The sequence below is a fragment of the Natator depressus genome, chromosome 3, assembly GCF_965152275.1.
Source record: "Natator depressus isolate rNatDep1 chromosome 3, rNatDep2.hap1, whole genome shotgun sequence".
NCBI classification, from domain to species: Eukaryota; Metazoa; Chordata; order Testudines; family Cheloniidae; genus Natator; species Natator depressus.
Genome location: NC_134236.1, coordinates 158,402,149 through 158,423,417, shown reverse-complemented (window position 1 = coordinate 158,423,417; position 21,269 = coordinate 158,402,149). Strand labels below are relative to the sequence as shown.

The window sequence follows — 21,269 nt, the reverse complement described above, 5'->3', positions numbered from 1 at the left end:
TTCAATTCAAGTGGAAAAAATATTTCAATCCATTTAAGCATCCAAAGTCCTCTAGTATAGTTAGAAAACAGAGCCATAAGAATCTGTCCAATGCCTTTGTAGCATTCAATTGTATGGCAGTTATAGGATGTTTAGATAACCCTGCTTGATATTTTCTGAGTATTGTCAGCGCCTCATCTTGCCTGTAAATAAAACTGTGCTTGATCTTCAGAGATCATTGTGCAGGTGCAATTGTTTAGTTTGAAAGTCAAGATTTTTGCTAAAATCTTGCAATCTGCATCAAGGAGAGATATTGGCCAACAACCTCTGTGCTGGTTTCCTGTGTTTGGATTAATATAATTAGAGCTGCTTTCCTATCTCCTGGTAGCTGCTGGCATCAAAGAGCTCTGAATGCACCTTTATCAGTATCTGGCCCACCTATGAGGTTTTATGCAGATTGCTCGCTCTCTCTCGCTGTGAATACTGTGCTATTCTATCAGGATATTAAACATATTCAGAGCAGAGTTAGTGTAGTGTAGTGGGTGCAGCGTAAAAATACATGCATTCTGTTTACCCTATACCTTGCACCCCTTGGTAGCACCATTAAAATTGCACCATTAAAACGCACAGTCAGCCTGGAACTCGTTGCCAGGAAAAGTTGTGAAGGCCAAAAGTATGACTGACTTCAAAAAAGAATTAGATAAGTTCACGGTGTATAGGTCCTTAAGTGGCTAATAGCCAGAATGGTCAGGGAATGCAACCCCTTGCCCTGGGTGTCCCTAGGCCTCTGACTGTCAGAAGCTAGGACTGGAGGAGAGAGGAGGGATCACTCGATAATTTCCCTGTTCTGTTCATTCCCTCTGGGGCACCTGCATTGGCCACTGTCGGAACACAGGATATTGGGCTCGGTGGACCATTGGTCTGACCCAATATGGCCATTTTTATGTTCTTAAGGAATGATTTCGATTTTAAAGATTTTATGTGAAAATCAACTTGAAATCCATCTAGCCTTTGGTCTAGGATTTGTTTGGTGCTAGTTCTTCTATTAACCATATTTGTCCACCTATCTCCATATTTTGTCCAAGAGATAATGTTGTGTAAGTTCCACATAGTTATCAGAGTCAGGCTGATTCCACTATCTCTGCCCCCAGGCGCATGTACCAACAGGAAGGCAGGCTGTTTTATTGAGCATTGGGGAATGCAGCTGGGGGTTTCTTTATCTTGTTTTTTTATTATTGTCAGCAAAGTCTGCTTAGTAGGTAGGTGTGGCTTGCTTTACGGCCTTTCACCCCAGTCAGTGGAATTCTTGGCAGACAGAAGAAGCCATTTCAACAGTAGTGTTGCCAACTCTTGAGATTTAATCAGGAGTCTCATTATATTTGGTGTTTTCCATAAATTCCCAGATGATTAGTTGAGAATCTCAGCTTTTATTTTTTTTAAAAAAGCAAAGTTTCTAGCCCTCATGGCTATGGATAAAAAGCCTGAAAATGTGACCCCATGTCCAACCTAAAGGCTCAAAACCCCCAAAACAAATAAAATGAACCCCATAATTATTATTTCTTTTTAAAATCTCATGAGTTTTTAGGCCTGACTTGTGATTTTTGAAAGACTTCGGGTTGGCAAGACTGCAATAGTAATGCTGCTGTCTAGAGAGCTACAGAGCTGTTACTAGGCTGAGCCACGAAGCTTGGCAAAACACTGGCCTAGATTATGCTGCAGCCCTTTAATGCAGAATCCACCTCTATGAAGGGGCCAGTCCTGCGTGTTCCCTTCCTCCCACTTAATGGGATCCCTGAGATAGCATAGAGCTAGCAGAATTTACTAGCCCATCATTGCCTCCCTCTACCAACATGGAGGCATGTCAGCACTAGGGTCACTGCCGGAATGCTACTGGACTCTGCTATTCTCAGTTGCTTCATTGGTTCCTTTGTTTGGTGCTCTGGCTCACCTATGAGGTTTATGCACAGATGCATACTGAATATTGCGGTAGTCTATCAGGATACTTAAAATATTCAGAGCAGGGTTAGTGTAATGTAGTGGGTGCAGTGTAAAATCACCTGCAACCTGGCCACATTATACCTTGCACCCACCATTAAAATTGCACTGGTGCACAAAAATGCTTACAAACTTTCCTAGTAGAGACAGTCCCAAGTACATTACTGCAGAGAGGGTTATTTTACTGACTTATGTCAAGTAAAGGCTGCTGCTAAAACCTTAACATTACCACACAATAGCCTCCTGTTTCTTCTATTTGCCCAAATCCCCCTGAAAAGATGAGTCTAGGGGGCCAGATCTCAGCTGGTATAAATCCCCTTCCCTGCATTGATGTCACCAAGTGATTTACACCAGGTGAGGGAACAGCCCAACCCGTACAAGTAGTGCAGAAAGGGCAGCAGTGATGAGAGAGCTCTGTGACGCTTCTTCATATAGCACATGCGTGTGCTCATGTCTCTCTCTCTTTCTTTGTAGCTGGAACCTATGCAGTTTATACAAGCCATGGTGAAGTTGCAGCTAGCTGCCTGCCACTGAGTTTCCCCTTTCCTGAGTCTGTTGAATGAGTCTAGTGTGAAGCTCTGGAGGAGTGAAAGTCTGCCACTCAGCCCTACAAATTCAGGCCTTTCTGAAGATTTCCAGATCAGATTTCAGGGCCCCCGTGAGTTTAGGTTATTTTTCTAAATGAGCCACGGCAGTGCACCTTCCAGAGAAGCTGCCACACCAGTTATGTAAAGCCCTTGCTGCTCCTATTCATTTGATACCACAGGTTTCAGTTTGAATCACAGCAAAGTGTGGTTGACCTCAGATTAAACTATAGACCTTGTTCATGCCATTAGAGCTAAATAAGGGTTTGTCAGCACTGCCATGAGGCACCTCTGTCTTGCTCAGGGTTTGTCGCGAACTCTGGGCCAGAGACAAGGGGACAGATTCTGTGCTGCCCCTCTTAAGAATCACAGCACAGAAGTCACAGCCCAGGAGACTGGGGATAGGGGTGCAAACATGGCTCTGCTACATCACCTCTAATTCTGGGCAACTCCAGGCTCTGCAGCCCAGAATAACCAGAGCACTTTGTGCTTGGCCATTCCCCCAACACACAGACACCACCCTCCCGCCCAGTTACGCCTCCAACTTCTTCCTCTGCAGGGGGCTGCACAGGAGGGCAGCACAGAGCTGCCTATATCAGCCCTACACCAACCCACACTGGGGAAATTCCCCAAGAAGCCATTCTAGCCCCTTGATGCCTCCAGAGCATATACAGATTGTGGCCCCACAAATACATCTTCAATTTAAAACCAGCCCCCTCAGGGGAACTGGGTGGCAGGAAGGGGCCTGGGCCTGCTCCCACAGAAGTAATTGGAAATGTTGCCATTGACTTCAATGGAAACTTAATTGGGCCCCAGGTTTGTAATGAGATCCAGAGGCTTGATTCTCCACAGCCAGGCACCTTGTGAAGTAATTTACACCAGTGCAACATGAGTGTAAATGCAACCATTCTGATTTGATAGGGTTTTACTCCCACCCCATACCAGGATTGCCAATTTTGGCTGGACGTATTCCTGGAGGTTTCATCACATGACATAATCTTTAATTAAAGATTAATCTTTAATTCCTGGAGGGTTGGCAACCCTACAGCCTGTACTCACTTTTTAGCAGGTAAAGAAACAGGCTGAACCACTTCCAAGAGGCTGATCCTGCAAGGTCTCAACACCTGATGTGATAGACTGGATCACACACTTTGGATCTGGATCCAGATTTAAACTGCTGTAAAGATCTGGGGCCCAGTTTATCAGTTCTGGCCAAGATATGCTCAGTGGCAAAATTGAGAGGGAAGGCAAAGGTAGCTTTATGCTACCTTTCTGCTTCTCATTTATTCTTGGCCCAGCCTTTGGCATAAATCAGAGAAGCTTTAGGGCTACTCTGACTTACTTCTCTGGGCTGCCTCTGACTCCCACAGCTATTCCATCAGCTGAGAGTAAGAGAAGCACAGCAGTGATTGGCCATGCCCTCTCTCCTGAAGGCACATGACTGAGGGAATGACAGAGAGGTTGGCATAAAACTATTATTCTGGCTCTATGCCACCTAGTGAAATCCCTCTACTATCTCCAGTAGCCAGTTCCACATTGGCTACTCTTCATTCTGTGAGTAGTTCTACTTTGGCTTTCAGAAGTTTACCTTGCATAGAGTGTCTACACACAAAGTTGTATCTTTTTAGCTAAATCAATTTAACTTCACACTTGTTGTTAAACTGGCTCAACTTGTGTGCAGACCAGGCCTTTGAGATCCTTGCATTAAAAGCTTTATATAGGGACTGACAAAGATAAATTCTCTAGGGTGAATGTTCAAATTGGTATGTGCAGATTTAGTAGCATCCTTTATCAAAGGGCACAACAGCATTACAGCAAAGGTCCAAAAGATTTTAATAAACACACTGTGAGATGCGCTGTTTGGTGCCATTTCCATGAAATATTGCTGTGATCTTGAATAATGAGACTGGCTCAGATGGAGAGAACTGCTCCAGTGGGAGGCACTTAAAGGAAAGTGAACTGTAGCACATCACTTATTTCTAAGTTTGGATAGAGTTGAGAGGAGACATATGCTGAAATGAAGGGAAGGTTTGGGCAATGAACAGTCCTTAAACCTTTCATGTACTGAGCATTTTGTTTCAAGGAGCACCGTGCTTGCACGCTGGAAGACCCGAGTTCAGATGGCGAGTTAGGCAAAAATTTTCAGCCAAAACTTTGGGGGGGGGGCAAATAATGCAGATTTGGGGGAACCAAAACTCATGTTGAATTTTCCAAATTGTTTCAGTCAAAAAAAGAAACAAACAAAACAATCCAAATGACTTTTCATTTCAAATTATATTTCAATTTTATTTTTAAATATTTAGTTTATCCCAAAAGGTTTTTTTTTCCAACTTTTCGGTTTTCCAAAAATGTTCTTAAAAAAATTGTTTCATGTTGACTTGAAACAATTTCGGTTTTATTTTTTGGAATGGCCAGCAAACCAAAAAGTCAGTTATTTGCACAGCTCTTTCCAAATGCCCATGTACCCCTCAAGTGAAAATAAGTCTAATGGTCTTTATTCCTAGTCCCCTTTTGTGCCCCTCCCCAAACTCATGGCAGTTGAGCCATGCCCTGCTCCAGAGAAGCCCAGGGCTCAGGTAGCTCAGACACTGCTGTCTGTACACCGGCAACTCCAGACTGATGTATGGGAGAAGGCTGCACAGTGGCTGCCTGGCTCAAGGCTAAGCTATTAAACCCCTCCAACCCGGTCTTGGCTGGAGAAGAGGGTGTGTTTTTCAATCATGTTAGCTCAGTCAAGTTAGCTTAACCCCTTTTGGGCTCCCCTTTTGGGTATGCCTACACAGCAAAGGGGCGGGGGTGCTTGCAGCTGGGGTAGGCATACCTGCATTAGCTTGAATCTAGCGAGCTCAAATAACAATAGCAGTGAAGAAGCGGTGACATAGACTTTGGTACAGTATGCACCCACGGCTGCACTGAAGCCTCTGCCGCCATGTTTTCGCTTCTATTGATAGCTGCGCTAGCTAGCGTGGGTTTGCCTACCTGAGCTGCAATCATACCCTCGATTGCAATGTAGATATACCCTCAGGTCTGGTCTACACTCCAGAGTTAGGGCAACGCACGGCAGCTTACGTTGACCTAAGTATGGAAGGGTCTACACTTAAATTTCGCTCCTGCTGACGTGACTGCCCCGCTACACCGCCATCATAACTCCATCTCCACGAGCGGCGTAGAGTCATGGTCAATGTAATTAGGTCGAAGCAGTGTCAGTGTAGACACTGTGTTGCTTACACGGACTGTTACTGGCTTTCAGAACCCGTCCCATAATGCCTCACACTGACAGTATAATCAGTACAAGCGTCCCAAGTGAGGACGCACATCACCGACACAGGAGCAAAGTGTAGACACGCACAAGTGAGGTAATTACTGCGGCGGCTGTATGCCGATGTAAGTTAGCTTGACTTAATTTTGTAGTGTAGACATGGCCTTAGATTAGGCCTTGGGAAGATGCACCAATATAGTGTAAGGAGTTGATATAAATTGATACAGTTAAGCCAGGCCAATCCCTGTGTAGGCCCCCTGACTGCAGTTTAAACGTGACTTTTTTCTGATTTAGTTTGTGGGCAGTTTACATTTAAAATGCTGCATCAGTGCAGCTGCACCGATGCATCCGCATCACTGTAGCACTTAAGTGAAGACACTCCTACACTGGAAGAGAGCTCTCCTGTCAGCATAGTTAATCCACCTCCCCAAGAGGCAGTAGCTATGTTCATAGGAGAAGCTCTCCTGCTGACGTAGCACTGTCTACACTGGAGGGGTTAGGTCGGCATAACTATGTCACTCAAGGTATGGATTTTTCACACCCCTGAGCAATGTAGTTATACCGACATAGGTCTGTTGTGTAGACCTGACCTAAGTCAACTGAGAGCAGGTTTAAGCTAGGCTGAAATAAGTCATTCTGAAATCCGAATAGATGTGTCCATAGAGGTGCTTGGACCTGTGTAACTATATTGACTTAAAAACAGATATAAATAAGCCAGTGTAATTTTCCCATGTAGACAAGGCACAAAACAAGACCAGCCAGCAGAGCTTCAAATGTTTTTGCTAGCTTCTTATTGCATGCTAAAGAGGCTTTTCAGTTGTGTTTAACTCAAAAACTGAAAAGCAGTGTTGTGAGTACTAGGTTCACTTTGTTAGTTTTGCAAATGAGTGAGGTTCATCTCAGCTCTGTTAAAAACACAGGCGAAAAAAACCTGAGCTTTGCCAAGTAGAAAGAGGGCAAAACTGATTAGGAATGAAGTTGTATTTACAAGTCCCTAGGAGAAAATTACAAACAATGGAGCTGGGGAAAAAGTACTTGACAGTGTTTTGTCAAATCATAGGTTTTACATATATTGTGCAGCCTTTTAAAATGTTACAATAATTTAGGCAGGTACAAGTCAATCTCTGAAATCTCTTTTCTCTATTTGTTCTCTTCCTTTTTATCTTCACCCTGCCCTCTGATAGCAAGGGGTGTCCCTGCAGCTCAAGCCTAGCATGATGGGCCTTTAGCACTATGGCAATACATCGCTGAAGCGATAATAATTAACAATTTTCCTGTAGCTGCTTAAACACACTAGCAATTGCATTCCCTAGTACTTCCTCGTACTGTGACCACAAGCCTTGCTTTGAATGCATAAACAGTCATGACAGCCAGTGATTGTCCCAAGCTGCAATATGAGGTATGTATTTTGAACATCCACTCATAGGTGAGGGGTACTTGGAGCTGGATTTTTTGGCTTGCTCCATTATAAAAGTAGGGGTTGCCTCTGTAATTCAGCACCAGATCATGTTGAGGTTCCAAATCAGGGCCTGATTTTACTCTCACTTCCATTGTTGTAAATCAGATGTAACTCTATGGATGTCTAGGAGCCTGATTCAGCATTGACATGCACCTTGGGCAGTCATTTGCACCAGTGCAAAATGAGTGCACAGTAGGTGTAAAATGTTACCATTTGCATTTGGGAGAATTTAGCACCCCCCTTGCATTCACTCTGCACTGGTATTAATGACTACAGAAGGGGCATAGCATGGCATGGCATGGTATAAAACTGGTGCGAGAGAAAAATCAGGTCCACTGTTTCAAAGTTCAGACAGTTGTGTGAATCGGGGGAGCTTATTTGGGCTTGTCTCTAATTACATCCCTTGCTCAGCACATTTGAACTTGTCCCCAGTAAGGATTTAGTTGGAGTTTCTTATTTAAGTTCTATGCCAACCTGCCATTGGATTTTCCACTTGACATTATTAAAAGATTATGTTGTTTGTCTCATTATCATTTATCCATCCTGTTACGTTTCCCACAGATTCCGGTCAGACTAGAGAAGATTAAAAGAATAAATAAAGATACAATCACAATTCAGGGTCTGTCCCTATTATTGTTTAAAATTATTACTTGGGATATGTAAATTTTGCTAACTCTTAGAATCTGGAATTTATTAAAGAAAGCATTAGGCATTACAACATATCATTGGATTAGACAGTCCTGATTCAGCTACAGCTGTGGAAGAAATACATAACAGGAGATCCTGCAGAATTATACATATTCAGACTTAGGTCATCAATTGCCATAGAGAAGATAAAAACAAATGTAGCTGCGCCTGGAAAGAATGCTGCTAAAATGGGAAGAACATTTAATGTGAGTGGTTTAGGATGCAATAACTTTGACTCTAATTTAACAAAATCCACCAGCATAAAACATACCAACAGAGATTGCAGATTTATCTTTCTGGTCTGCAGATCACTGGGAAAGTCAGCCTGTCTCCCCCCTCCTCCGGCACACAGCTTCAGGTCTGATCACTCTACAGTGTGTTAAATATAAACTGCCAGTGATAGAAACTACATTATAGTTTCCATATAGGGTTCCAAATGGACACCCCAGTAAAACCCATCCCACTCACAATAAGCCCCCATGCCAGGGCTTGTGGGATGGACCTTGTAAGACAACTATGATTGTCCTATACTCTCCTTGCAATGGGGGAATTCTCCTCTGGCCACCTAATGGAGGGAGACTCCTCCCACAGTACCTTGATCTTGTCTCTTTTTTGGTGTGGGCATCGACCCCTTTGCCATGGTATCCAAGTGCCTCTTTAACAGTTCAGGGGGGGAAGCGTGTTACTTGGTTCTGTTATGTCTTCCTGCATATGCATTGTCTAAGCAAGGACAAAGGGCAGGACAAACAGTTCAGGTTTTCTGAATCTGAATTCTCAGGAAAACGGCCAAGTGAGGGGGCTGACGGGGCAAGCTCATGCTTACTAAGGCAGGTGAAGATGCTGGGCCAAATCCTGTGTTGACTTCCGCTCTGCACAACTCCATTAATAAAACCTGCCCCATTACTGACACCATGCAAAGGTGAGAGAGTCAGAGCTGCCACATGGTCTTTGCAGTCCTGACAACAAGCTACTCCTGTTATTGTTGGGTCTGGTAGGCCAGTCTTTTATGCAGGCCAAGCACACCCACTCAGGCTGATGGGAGTTTTCCTTCAGTAAGGACTGCCGGATAAGGCCCAGTGTGTTTGGTAACATCTAAGGGCCTGGTTTCAAGAAGTGCAGAGCACCCACTACTCCAGCAGAAGTCGAGGGGTGAAATCCTGGGCAAAACTTCTATTGGCTTCAGTGGGGCCAGGACTTCACCCAATGGCAATCATAGGTGCTCAACACTTCTGAAAATCAGACCTCAAGGGCAGGGAGCAGCTAAAAGTGTACTTCAAATCCAACTCCAGAGACTGTGTTTGTCTTTTCTGGGAGATAAGGGATGCTTTCCCATTGCTTAAAGTCCAATCGTATTGATTGTTAATGCCGTTCCCATTCTGTAGTGCTCCTCAGACTCAGACTCCTATACTATTTACAAGAAAGAAATTTTAAGCAGCAAGTACAGACATAGAATCTCAGGGTTGGAAGGGACCTCAGGAGATCATCTAGTCCAACCCGCTTGCTGAAAACAAGACCAAGCCCCAATTTTTGCCCCAGATCCCTAAATGGCCCCCTCAAGGATTGAACTCACAACCCTAGGTTTAGCAAGCTAATGCTCAAACCACTGAGCTATCCCTCCCCCTACTTCTCCCAAAATCATCTCTGTGTTTTGATCAGCAACAAGTCTTAGATCTGAAAGAAAGGACTGAATGTTTCTTTAGTAGACTGTCTCCTCTTCCCTGTGTAATAATAAAAAATGTTTTTACTATAAAATCTTCTTTTCTTTCATAACAGAAATGTATGATAGCATCGAAAATAACCTTTGTAGCCGGAGGAAGAATGATAACATGAGTCTGAACAACATTCAGATGTTTCAGATTTTAATTGTGCACATCTACAAAAAACTACATGAGGACAGAAAGCACTGGTGCTCACCAGTAATCGTACCTTGCACTTTTCTAGAGCCTTTTGTCTGAGGATCTCAAAGAGCTTTGCAAACATCCATTAAAGTCACACTGCAGCCCTGTGTGCTAGGTAAATAGTGTCAAACACATATTGTAGAAGGGAAAAGGTACACAGAAGTTGGGATCTACATATTCAAAACTAATTTGGGGTGCCTCCATTTATGGTGCCCAACTTGACACTGGGAGCCTAATTTTCAGAGTTTCTGAATACCCGCAGGACAGTTGAAGCCAATAGGAGTTGCTGGGTGCTCAGCACTATTGAAAATCAGGCTACTTATTTAGTTGCCTAAATAGAGATTTAAGAACCTAATTGTAGGCACCCACATTTGAAGCTCATGGACATAATACTTAAGTAGCTTCTTGAATTACTCGTAGCCACTGTGCAGGCTGTGGAGAGAAAAGTCTATTTGTGCTTTTACATAATTTGGCTGGCATAGGGTACAATTTTCAAAAGCACCTAGTGCTATTTTCAAAAATGACTTAGGCACTTATGAGCCTAAATCTCACTAAAAATCAATAGAGCTTAGTTTCCTAAGTGTTTAGATCACTTTTGAAAATGGGAATTAGGTTCCTAAGTCACTCAGGCACTTCTGAAAATGTCACCCATATTTTATTTTTGCAGTGTTTATTAAATATTTACATATTTCTTAGGAAGCTTTAGCTGGGTTCCATCTAATAAAAACAGATGAGAATAACTTCAGTTATTCAGTAATAACCAGTTCACTTACTGGTATGGATAAAAAGTGAGCTCTAATTATCGTACACGACTAATCTTAGCTGAAGTGAGCTTTAATACCAGAAATAGGTGCCAACATACTCAAGAAGTGCCACGCAATGATTGAAAGTGAGTGCTGAGCTCATGTTATCTTTTCATGTAAATCTGTTCTAACTTGTTATAGAAATAACATAGAAAACATGACACAGGTCCTGGCTGCAGTTTGGTTGTTTTTAATCACTTTATGGTTCTGTAAAGATGTAGACAAAACTGTGAAAAGTCTCCACAAATTTAGTGAGCTTAAATGTTGGGGTATCCAATCTGAGTCATTTCACAGATGCTAGGTACCTACAACTCCAACAGGCATCAGTGGGATATGTGGGTGGCTGGCCTGCAGTGTGTCAAGCTGGGCACCCAAAATGAGTGGACTGTTTTGAAAAGCTGGTTCCTAATCATCCTTCGGGCACCAGGGGTCACAAAACTGTGCAACACAGAATTCGAATCCCAAATAAAGAGATCTCGGAAACCTCCCCAGCTTTCTTTTATGAATGTTTTCAGCCTGGAATTGCTCAAAACCACCAGAGTGAATGAATGTGCTGGTAAACACATGCCTATAATAAAAGGGTGTAATATGTGCCATAAAATCCCTATGCTATAGGACATGGAGGGGGTGAATGCAGTAAAAATCCTCCTCCATTCGCTCAAAAACTGCTGAAGAGAAGGGAGCCAAAATGGTATCATCCACCTTCTTATAGAAGCGCCTCCACCGCACCACAATGCATTTGGGGGTATGCAGGGTGAGAGAACAAGGCCAGATGGGAACCGTGTGGCAGGGGGCTCTGCATAGCATCATCCCCAGCAAGCCCTGTGAGGAAATACTTGCTATTACACAGCTACTTCCTCATTAAAATGACATATCGGATGGGAATGAAAACATGGAATTTGATTGATTTATTTTATGGGAGCAAATCAGGAGTGCTGCTGTCAGACAATGCTTTGGAACACCCTAGAGAGAAGGCAAGGGGTCTGCCTGGTGCCTGGCTGGAGCTTGGCACAGCTACATTGTCTCATGTCAGAAATATTTTACAGTCACTGCCAGTCAGGCACACAAATAAATATATTCCCCTTGCTGCAGTAATCACATATGCACTTTCCAAAAGCTCTCACTATTTAGCTCACGTTAATGGAAACTCCATACTTCTAGGCCAGTGGCGATTACACGATGCTTGTTGAGAGAGCCAGAGTTCTGGAACATGCTGCAAGTTTTGTGATTGCAACACTTCAGGGTTCAGAGTCCCTCAGTTTCTGCACTAGTGCCGGGGAAGGCTAGGAAGAAGAATGCTTAATTAAGGCAGGGGTGGGCAAACTTTTTGGCCTGAGGGCCGCATCGGGTTTCTGAAATTGTACGGAGGGCCGGTTAAGGGAGGCTGTGCCTCCCCAAACAGCCAGGCATGGCCCGGCCCCCACCCACTGACAGCCCCCCCAGGACTTCTGCCCCTTCCAACCCTCCCATTCCCTGACGGCCCCCTGGGGACCCCTGCCCTCTGTCCCCTGACCTCCCCCAGACCCCCCGCCCCATCCAACCACCCCTTCTCCTTGACCGCCCCTGGTCACCCCACCCCTAACTGCCCCTGCTACCCCATCCAACCCCCCTCCTTCCTGACTGCCCCCCCTGGAACCCCTGCCCCATCTACCCCCCCTACTCCCTGTCCCCTGACTGCCCCCTGCTGCCCCATCCAACCACTCCTCTCCTTCCTGACTGCCCCCCGGGACCCCTGCTCCCATTCAATCACCTGTTCCCCACCCTCTGACCACCCTGACCCTATCCACAGCCCCGCCCCCTGACTACCCCCCCGAACTCCCCTGCCCTCTTATCCAACCTCCCCCCCAACCCCCTTACCGCGCTGTCTGGAGCACTGGTGGCTGGCGGCGCGGCTGCACCAGGACAGGCAGCCACGCCGCACAGCACAGAGCACCGGGTCAGGCCAGGCTCTGCAGCTGTGCTGCCCCAGGAGCTCGCAGCCCCACTGCCCAGAGCACTGCGCCAGCGAAGCAGTGAGCTGAGGCTGCAGAGGAGGGGGAACAGCAGGGGAGGGGCCGGGGACTAGCCTCCCGGGCCAGGAGCTCAGGAACCAGACAGGACGGTCCCGATGTGGCCCGCGGGCCGTAGTTTGCCCACCTCTGGCTTAAGGGCATCTTATGCTACTTTTTCCGAGGGTGGGGGGGTTTAAAGCCTTTGTTTTCTTAAGGGAAATAGTTAAAGGATGTTCTGACAAACTAAGCGTTGCTTCTCTTTGGCTGCTGAGTTATTGAGGAATCAAGGATTTTGCTTGGATAGCAGCGACTCACCATAGTGATCAGATAGTGAGCAATAACACTTTGCAGCAATCTTTTGCTTAAGAGTCAGAGTGGAGAATTAACCAGCTGCAGGGGGCCAGGTCACCTGCTACAAGACATGAGTAATTCCACTGACTGCAGCAGGAGTTACTCAGATCCTGTGGCAGGAGAATAGGGCTCCTGTCGGAAAGAAACACGTGCAGGGCCATATTCTCCACTGAAGGCAATGGGAGTTACATCTACCCAGTGACAGGAGGATCAGGTGCCTAATGAGGGTGAAATCCTCTGCAGGGGCCTGATCATCCACTCTGCTGTATCTGTGCAGCTGCATTGTCTCCAATGGGAGTTGAATGGGCACAGCTGCTGGGATAGTAAGCCCCTCTCCCCACCTCCTAAGCAAAGAGCCTATGTGACAAAAGAAAGGAATCCTTCCCAATATGCAAAGCACTGGCATGTCTATAGGGTGGCTGCTAGACAATCCCCAGACTGGAGTAGCAGCTGGATTGCAGGTCATGTGGACCCACTGGCCACACTCCCTCTCCTTCCCCAGCCTGCCCACAGTCGCACTGCCGGCCCAGAAACTCTGTGGAGCACTACTCTGGAGCACACTGGGTTTCAGATTCCCCTGGACAGGCTCTTCCTCCTACATTGCTTAAGAAGTGCAATCACTCTGCTGCCTTTCAAGCCTTGCAAGCTGGCACAAATGGGGGTGGGGTTTCCCCCAAGCAACTATCTGCAGCCCAGTAAAAACCACAGTGCCTGAAACTCGCGCACAGTTTACACTTTATTTAAACCTTGGGAGGAGTTACTATAAAAAAAGGTCTAATTTGCTTATTGTCATTTCACTGAGAATCACTAACACACTCCTTAATAATATTTTCTATCTCAGTCTTCTCTAACACCATTCATCCTGCAGGGCCCCAATGCATTTTACAGACAGGCAGTTTACTGAGTAGACTGGAACAGGAGAGGTAGGTCTCTCCTCATCAGTTGGGCTGGGCTGGGCTGGGCGGGGAGGGGTGGTGGGGAGTGGTAGGGAGATCTGTGGAGGTACCTAACTATAGAGTTATACAGAAAATATCGTTCCTAAATGTGTCATGTCTCTAAAGGACCAGAACCTATCCACATTCTTCATGCTAAACAACTTAATGTTCCCAATCATTCGCAGGATTATTGTCTGATTAGCTGGCCTGATAGTGGAGATTGCAAAATACACTTAGACAGCAGCATATCTGCAACATCAACACAGGATGAGTTCTGAAGTCCAGCTGAAGGAAGTTGCCTGCCCCACCATACAAAGAACACAAAGAGGAACAACAATAGACAGCCGGACATCCCAGATAGCTTTTCTAGCCAGATAGACTCCAGAAAGGAAGGGCAGAAGTGAGCCTGTTGTTTACTGAATCTGTAAACACCCAGCATGAAGCATACAACGCCCGAACATACCTCCAGTGAGAACCACTTTCCGGTTGCTCATTGCTACCTCCTTTTCAGGTGCTGTAACCTTTCCCACCCACACAAATATCACTAATTGCAGATGCACATACTCAGGCCCAGCTGGTATAATTCAACACAATGCCACTGATGAGCTCAACTGATTTACATCAACTGAGGATTTGGCCACCAGGGTTTATCTTGTCAGAAAATGTTAGTATCATCTATAGTCGGAATTCCTTATGCATGTTCCTTCGCTGTATATTTCATTTCCAGACAGTTACACTTTGTCAAATAGAAATTGGTAAACCCATGAAAACAAATGTGTGTACAACCAGAGACCATTCAAGTAGCCCTCTTCTGTTGTCATTATGGATTCTCAAATGTTCGCAGTGAGAACACAGAGTTGGGGGTTGGGCATGTTTAGTTAATCAAGGATCTGCACAAAACAACACCGGATTACCAGACATTTGCTCATAACCCTGGTGAGAAGTTCACTATAAACGGCAAAGCAGGAGATCAAAGCCACAGTGGAACTTCATGCAATAGTAGGGAATACCCACAGAGGCTGCAACCCAGCAACTATTATGGGGATTAGCCAAGCAAAAAGAAATGCTGGCTAACCTCCCCCAGATTTTCAGGAGACTCTTTGGGTCAGATTCTGGTCTCACTTAGAGTGGAGTAATCCCACTGAAGTCAATCGAGTTACTCTGGTGTTCCACCAGATTTAGATCAGAATCTGACCCTTTGATAATACAAATTAATCTTACCTATGCTAGCAAACTCACTGCTAGACCACTGGGCCTGACCAAAGTCCGCTGAAGTCAATAGGGGTCTTTCCATTGACTTCAAAAAGCTTTGAATCAGGCCCATTGTCAGCAGTGAGTCCTGCTGAAACAGCTTAGAAAATCACTTGTCCACAAGTAAGGATGAAACAAAGCTTTTTTTGCCACCTTTGCACAGAAATTAGTTTTGAGACTCAAGGAAGCTGGTTTTGTCCCGTTCACCCTAGCACTCAACTGTCTGCAGCACAGGTTCAGCAGGACTTATTGCTGATCACAGTTGTCAGTGATGGACAATGATTACTAAAACTAATATGCACAGAACAAAAATTTGTCAGCTAGAGGAATATCACAAAACAAGGAGCCCAGAGAGTGATTAAAGGATCTAAATATGTCGAACTATTTGAAAACATTAAGAGCTACAGCATTTGCCAGCAGTGTTTCTGCCCAGCTGCTTCTCTGCCCTCCACAAATTGGGCCTGGATCCTTGCTATGAGAAGAAAAAGGCAGCCAAAAAAAGGTGTTTTTCATTTATGTTTCAGCCTGATAGTTGCTCACAAACCACATAGTATCCTTTTTTCGGGGGCTTGATCCTTCTATTCAGTTTATGTTCTACTGTACTCATACCACTGCCGTCAACAGGAGTTTCACCACCATGTGCCTAAGGCTGTTTAAACATAATGGACCGAATCATGAGGGATGCTCCAGTTCTCGCATTAGAGTTAGAGAGCCCTCACATCTCCCATTAGAGTTAATGAGAGTTGTGGGTGCTTTCAGGATTTGACAGTTTAAAGGCTTTGGTCCTAAATGTTAAAGCAATTAGTGGATCAAGTCCCAGCTACATTACAGACTGAATTTCGATCTCTGAAACACTGTGACATTGCTTCTCTGGGACAATTCACCTCACAAAGCTCAGGGCGAAGCATGTGAGAGTTAAGGAAAAAGCATGCTTTGTCCAGAGGATCCAACAATCTTTTAGAGAAGATCAGGTGAATCCAGAGCATCTTTAGGAAATGCTGCAAAACCTTCCTCTTTGAAAAGGCCTTTCCACCCTCACAAGAATGACACTCACAACACTCGCACCTCCCCCTTACCCAAAAAACCCCAAGCAACCCCAAACCAACCAAATAAACCCCAAAATAAACCAACCTCAAATAAATATATAAAATAAATTAATAACAAATGTTAAATGCTACTCTGAGCAAAGTTTTTACTCCAAAAATGGAGACATGCCAGAGAGTCCATGAAATGTATTAGAGATTTCATTATTGCTATTCACTTTACGTGAAAGGTGTGCAAATGCCACATTGGTGGGCAGCAGGATGGATAGATAGATAAATAGATAGATAGAAATTCTGAAGAGGAAATGTGCAAGTGAATCAGGGCAAACTCCTCAAAAGCCATTTAAGTTACACTAGTGTAAAACTGGTGCCGGTGAGAAGAACCACATCATAGTCTGAAATTAAAAGAATAATAAATAGTTCTATGTAAATTCTCTGCAACCAGGCTTGCAGTCCTTGGTTAGGAGTTTTGCCTAAGTACTACAGGATTGGGCATTCCATTGGGTTGTGCAAGATCTCTCCTAAAAGCAGTTGATGACCATCAGCATACTGTTACCAGTGATGGGTTTTGTGTGTGTGTGAGTGTGTGTGTGAGAGAGAGACAGAGAGAGAGAGGGAAAGAGAAAGTTTCTCTTAAATGACTGCAAGCATCTTCTGAACACCTACCAATCAATATAATCTCAGCCAGAACAGAAAGGGTTTGACTCTGGCTTTGTCTTTCATCAGAGTTTAATAAGCACACAGGCTTTGTGGTTAATGATGATGGCTAATGAGGCAGCACCCCAGTTGAGATAAAGAAGGGCAACTGGCAGGTCTTTTACTATAATTGCCAGGGTGATGATGCATTGGAAGAGTGGTTCCCAAAGGATCTGGGGCACCAGTATCCATTTACCAGACCTCAGCTACCCCAGTCAGTGGGCCCTGCCTGTCATTTACTGTCCACAGTCTAACGCAGTCTGGCATGGTGAGCAGCCAAGTTCCAGGATGGGGGAGCGAGGACGCAGGAGAAGCTAGTGGGTGGGCTACGGTTAGGGAGGCTGGCCCTGGTCCCAGGCCCAGCATTGAGAGAAGGAGCCATGGTGGAGTCTCGGGTACCAGTACTAGAGGGACAACACTGGGGACCACAACCCCGGGGAAGCTGCTTTGGGCTGGACTTACCACTCTGGGTTTGTGCTGGTCCAGGGTCTGCAGGAAGGGCGGGGCCTGATCCAAGGTGCGCTCAGGGTCGCTGGAGATGTCCTCCTCAGACTCTTCCCAGGATGAGGAGAAACCAGTGGAAGAAGCCGAAGAGGAAGACAGCTTCCTGATGGGCATGTTCACTTGGGGGCTCTCCCCGGCCTCCTCCTCCTGACCCCCTAGGTCAGTAATGATGACAGCAGGGATGCTGCTTCCGCAGCAGCCCTCCCCCAGGGGTTTCCCCTTTTGTTCTGTGGATGCCACTGTCACCAGCAGCGGATGGTCTCCAGAGTGGTCCTGCTGCAGCCGGGCACAGGCTTGATCCACTGCTCCCAAGGAGCTCCCAGGCACTGGGTGCAGCTCCTCCGCAGAGCCAGCCCAGACCAGCAGACTCCCGAGCTCCCCCCAGCAGCCAGTCCTCGGGGGGCAATGCTGCTCTTCACCCGTCCCTTGCTCCGGGGCGGCTGAAGTGTCTGAGCCCCTTGATCCACAGTTCTCACTCCCCTCCTCTGTTGATGCAGAACCCTGAGTTTCTAGGGACACTCTGTTCTGCTCCATGATCCCTGAGCCCTGCGCGCTGTGGGTCCCAACTCCTGGCTCCATCATCCCAGAGCCCTGCACGCTGTGGGTCCCAACTCCTGGCTCCATCATCCCAGAGCCCTGCGTGCTGTGGGTCCCAACTCCTGGCTCCATCATCCCAGAGCCCTGCATGCTGCGGGTCCCAGCTCCTGGCTCCAACACCCCTGAGCTCTGCACTCCACTGGACTCCCTCCTCCTCTCCAATTCTTCCGAGCCCTGCGCTGTGTGAACCCTCTTCCTGCTCTCCATCACTTCTGAGTTCTGCGCTCCACTGCTCCCCCTCTCCATCACTTCTGAGTTCTGCGCTCCACTGCTCCCCCTCTCCATCACTTCTGAGTTCTGCGCTCCACTGCTCCCCCTCTCCATCACTTCTGAGTTCTGTGCCCTAGAGGACCCGCTCCACTTCCCCCTCTCCTCTGGTCCCTCCTGTTGGCAGGATCCTCTCCACTTCCCCCTCTCCTCCGGTCCCTCCTGTTCGCAGGACCCGCTCCTCTTTTCCGTCTCCTCCGCTCCCAGCGCCCTGGGCACCCCACCGCCCCTCTCCATCTCCTCTGTACAACGTGCTCCAAGAGGGTTGCTCCCCCTCTCCATCTCCCTGGCAATCTGCGCTCCACAGAGCCCACCCCCCCTCTCCGTCTCTCCGGAAACCTGCGCTCTGGTGGGCTCATGCCCCCTCTCCATCTCTCCTAGATCCTGCGCTACGCGGCCCCAAATCCCCCTCTCCACCTCCGTCAAGGGAAAGGGGCTTCTCGGGTCCTTGTCCTCCTCCTCCTTCCTGGGCGCTTCCTGTGGGGCTCCGCCGGGGGGCCGGCTGCGGCGGGGCGGGATGGGGGACGGCGATCTCCTGCCCAGCCGCGGGCTCTTGAGGTGCAGAGTGGCGGAGCTGTGCGCCTGGATGTGCGCCTCGAAGAGCCCCACTCTCTGGGTCACCTGCACGTTCTGCAGCTCCCGCTGGCGGGGCCGCGCCAGCTCTTCCCTTCCCAGCCAGCTCGGGCTGCTGGGCAGCCTGCTGCCCCCGGGAGTCCCGGCGCTCCCCGGCTCCTCTGGCGGCGGCTGCTCCCCCGGGGGGAAGAGCAAGGCCGAGCTCCTCCGGGGGCAGCTGGGGCTCCCAGCGCCCGGGCTGAGCGTGGCCAGCGGGCAGCAGGTGCCGTGCCGCTCCGGGACTTGCAGCACCTGCCCCAAGGGGGGAGGCGTCTTGCTCCGGCTACCGCCGCTCTTCACCTCGTTGCTGCTATTCATCATCACCAGGCTATTGAGCGCATAGCAGTACACAGCCATAGTACTGAGCCCGGGCGCTCGCGGGGGAAGCCGCCTCCTCCTTCTCCTCCTGGGTCAGCCTCTGCCGGGCAGCCGGGGTCCTCCCTGGGCCGGGGGCAGCACCATCGCCTGGGAAGCCGCAGGGGGGCAGAGGAGCTGGCCTGGCCCTTGCCCAAAGCTCCATAAACAAATCAGCTGGAGAGGAGAGAGAGAGTCATGAGCCTGGAGCCAGGAGCAACAGCGCTATGGGCATGGGACAAGGCACAGACTCGGCCCATGAGCAAAGGGTAAGTGACTGTGGTTTGCTTTGCTGTGGCCCTCCGTGTGCTAGGAGTCGATTATGTACATATATATCTACTGCCTCTGTGTGTGTGTATGCCTCAGGGCCTGAATCCACTTACTGTGTATGTGTGTCTCACTCTATCTGATTGTATCTCCACGTGTGTCTATTTACTCAGTCCCTGTGCATATCTGTAGGTTTGTGTATGTTAGGTGTGTCTCTCTGCAAGGCATGGAGTATGCCAAATATACCTATGTATACTACTTCAGGTGTGTATTTGTATGTCTCTTCATCTGGTTACATCTGTTCCTGTCTACTTCATTGTTTGGAGGGGTTTCTGGCTGACTCTGTACAACTTCTGCCTGTGTATTTCTACTGCCTTGTGCATGTGTTATCTGCATTTGTGTGTATGCTACATCTATTCACATTAGCTGATCAAAATTCTTCTGTCAAAACTGATTTTCAATGGAAAACTGGAACTTCAACTAAACAAAATCTTTCACAGAAATGTCTGCTTTCTGTGGAAAAATTCAACTTTTTGTTAAAAACACACACTTCTTGTAGTTCACCTGCCTCGTGGCTCCTATCTCCTCTTGGCTCCCTCTCCAGCCACACTACATCTCTCAGGATGGGCTGGCTCAGCAAGTGGGCAAACTATTGTGTCTCACGAGAGGCGCAGCCTGGCCAAGGAGCCCAGCCTATAGAAGAGAATGGGGGCATGAAGCACTCAAACTACAACTCCCATACAGCACCACAATAGAATTTCTAAATAACAATTTTCAAGTTTTGACTAAAAGATTTTGGCTTAAATATGCGTAAGTACTGGTGTGCCTTTGTCTATGCTGTGGGTATGTGTGTATATGTCTGTCCCCGTATGACATGAAGATCAAATTAGGTTCTCCTTAGAGAATGTGTTTCTTTTCAGTAAAAAGAAAAGGAGTACTTGTGGCACCTTAGAGACTAACCAATTTATTTGAGCATAAGCTTTCCTGAGCTACAGCTCACTTCATCGGATGCATCACGAAAGCTTATGCTCAAATAAATTGGTTAGTCTCTAAGGTGCCACAAGTCCTCCTTTTCTTTTTGCGAATACAGACTAACACGGCTGCTACTCTGCAACCTTTCTTTTCAGTGTAAGTGTGGATAGGTCTATATGCCTTTGTGTGGTTTTGTTTACTATGGATCCATCTGTCTGCTGTTGGCTCTCTGTGTTTGTGTGCATTTGCATGGCTTTGTGCAGTTTCATGTATGTTAGATCTAGATGTGTTTACCCTGTGTCTGTCCGCACTGTGTGGTTTAAGATTGTGTATGCATCTCTTGAATTAGTCTTACATATACTCTTGGGCATGCGTGTCTAGTTTGTGTTAGAATCATAGAATCATAGTGTTCCCTGTATAGACATCTGGATGAGCGTGTGCTGCAGCTCTGTGTGCTTTTGTGTGTATGTGATTCTTCCTGCGTGGGTGACCCTCTGTCCATGTGTCTTCATCTGTTTATATTAGCTCGGTGCGTCTCTTTGTACATGTATGTTTGTATGTATAGCTAGAATTACGGCCTTCTTTTCCCTTTGGAGCATTTGAATTCTATGTATGAAAGAAATACATGAGTGTGTTGTGTGTAAGTGTCAATGTTTATTTATATGCACGTGTGCATACACAAGCTGTAGATGTAAATGTACTGTGTGCAACTGTATGTCCATGTATATTTCTGTGTGTCCTTGTGACTCTATCTGTTAAATGCCT

The 21,269-nt window shown here is 46.8% G+C and overlaps 1 protein-coding gene across 1 annotated transcript in view; it reads right to left on the bottom strand.

Annotated features, from left to right (window-relative positions):
- The window catches only part of ITPKB (inositol-trisphosphate 3-kinase B), a 110,659-nt gene that overhangs the window by 88,201 nt on the left and 1,189 nt on the right, over nucleotides 1-21,269 (bottom strand). Inside the window, exon 2 of the mRNA XM_074949158.1 lies at nucleotides 17,394-19,442. Coding sequence (XP_074805259.1) covers nucleotides 17,394-19,268 — 1,875 coding nt within the window. The 5' untranslated portion in view covers nucleotides 19,269-19,442. The remainder of the gene's footprint in view (nucleotides 1-17,393; nucleotides 19,443-21,269) is intronic.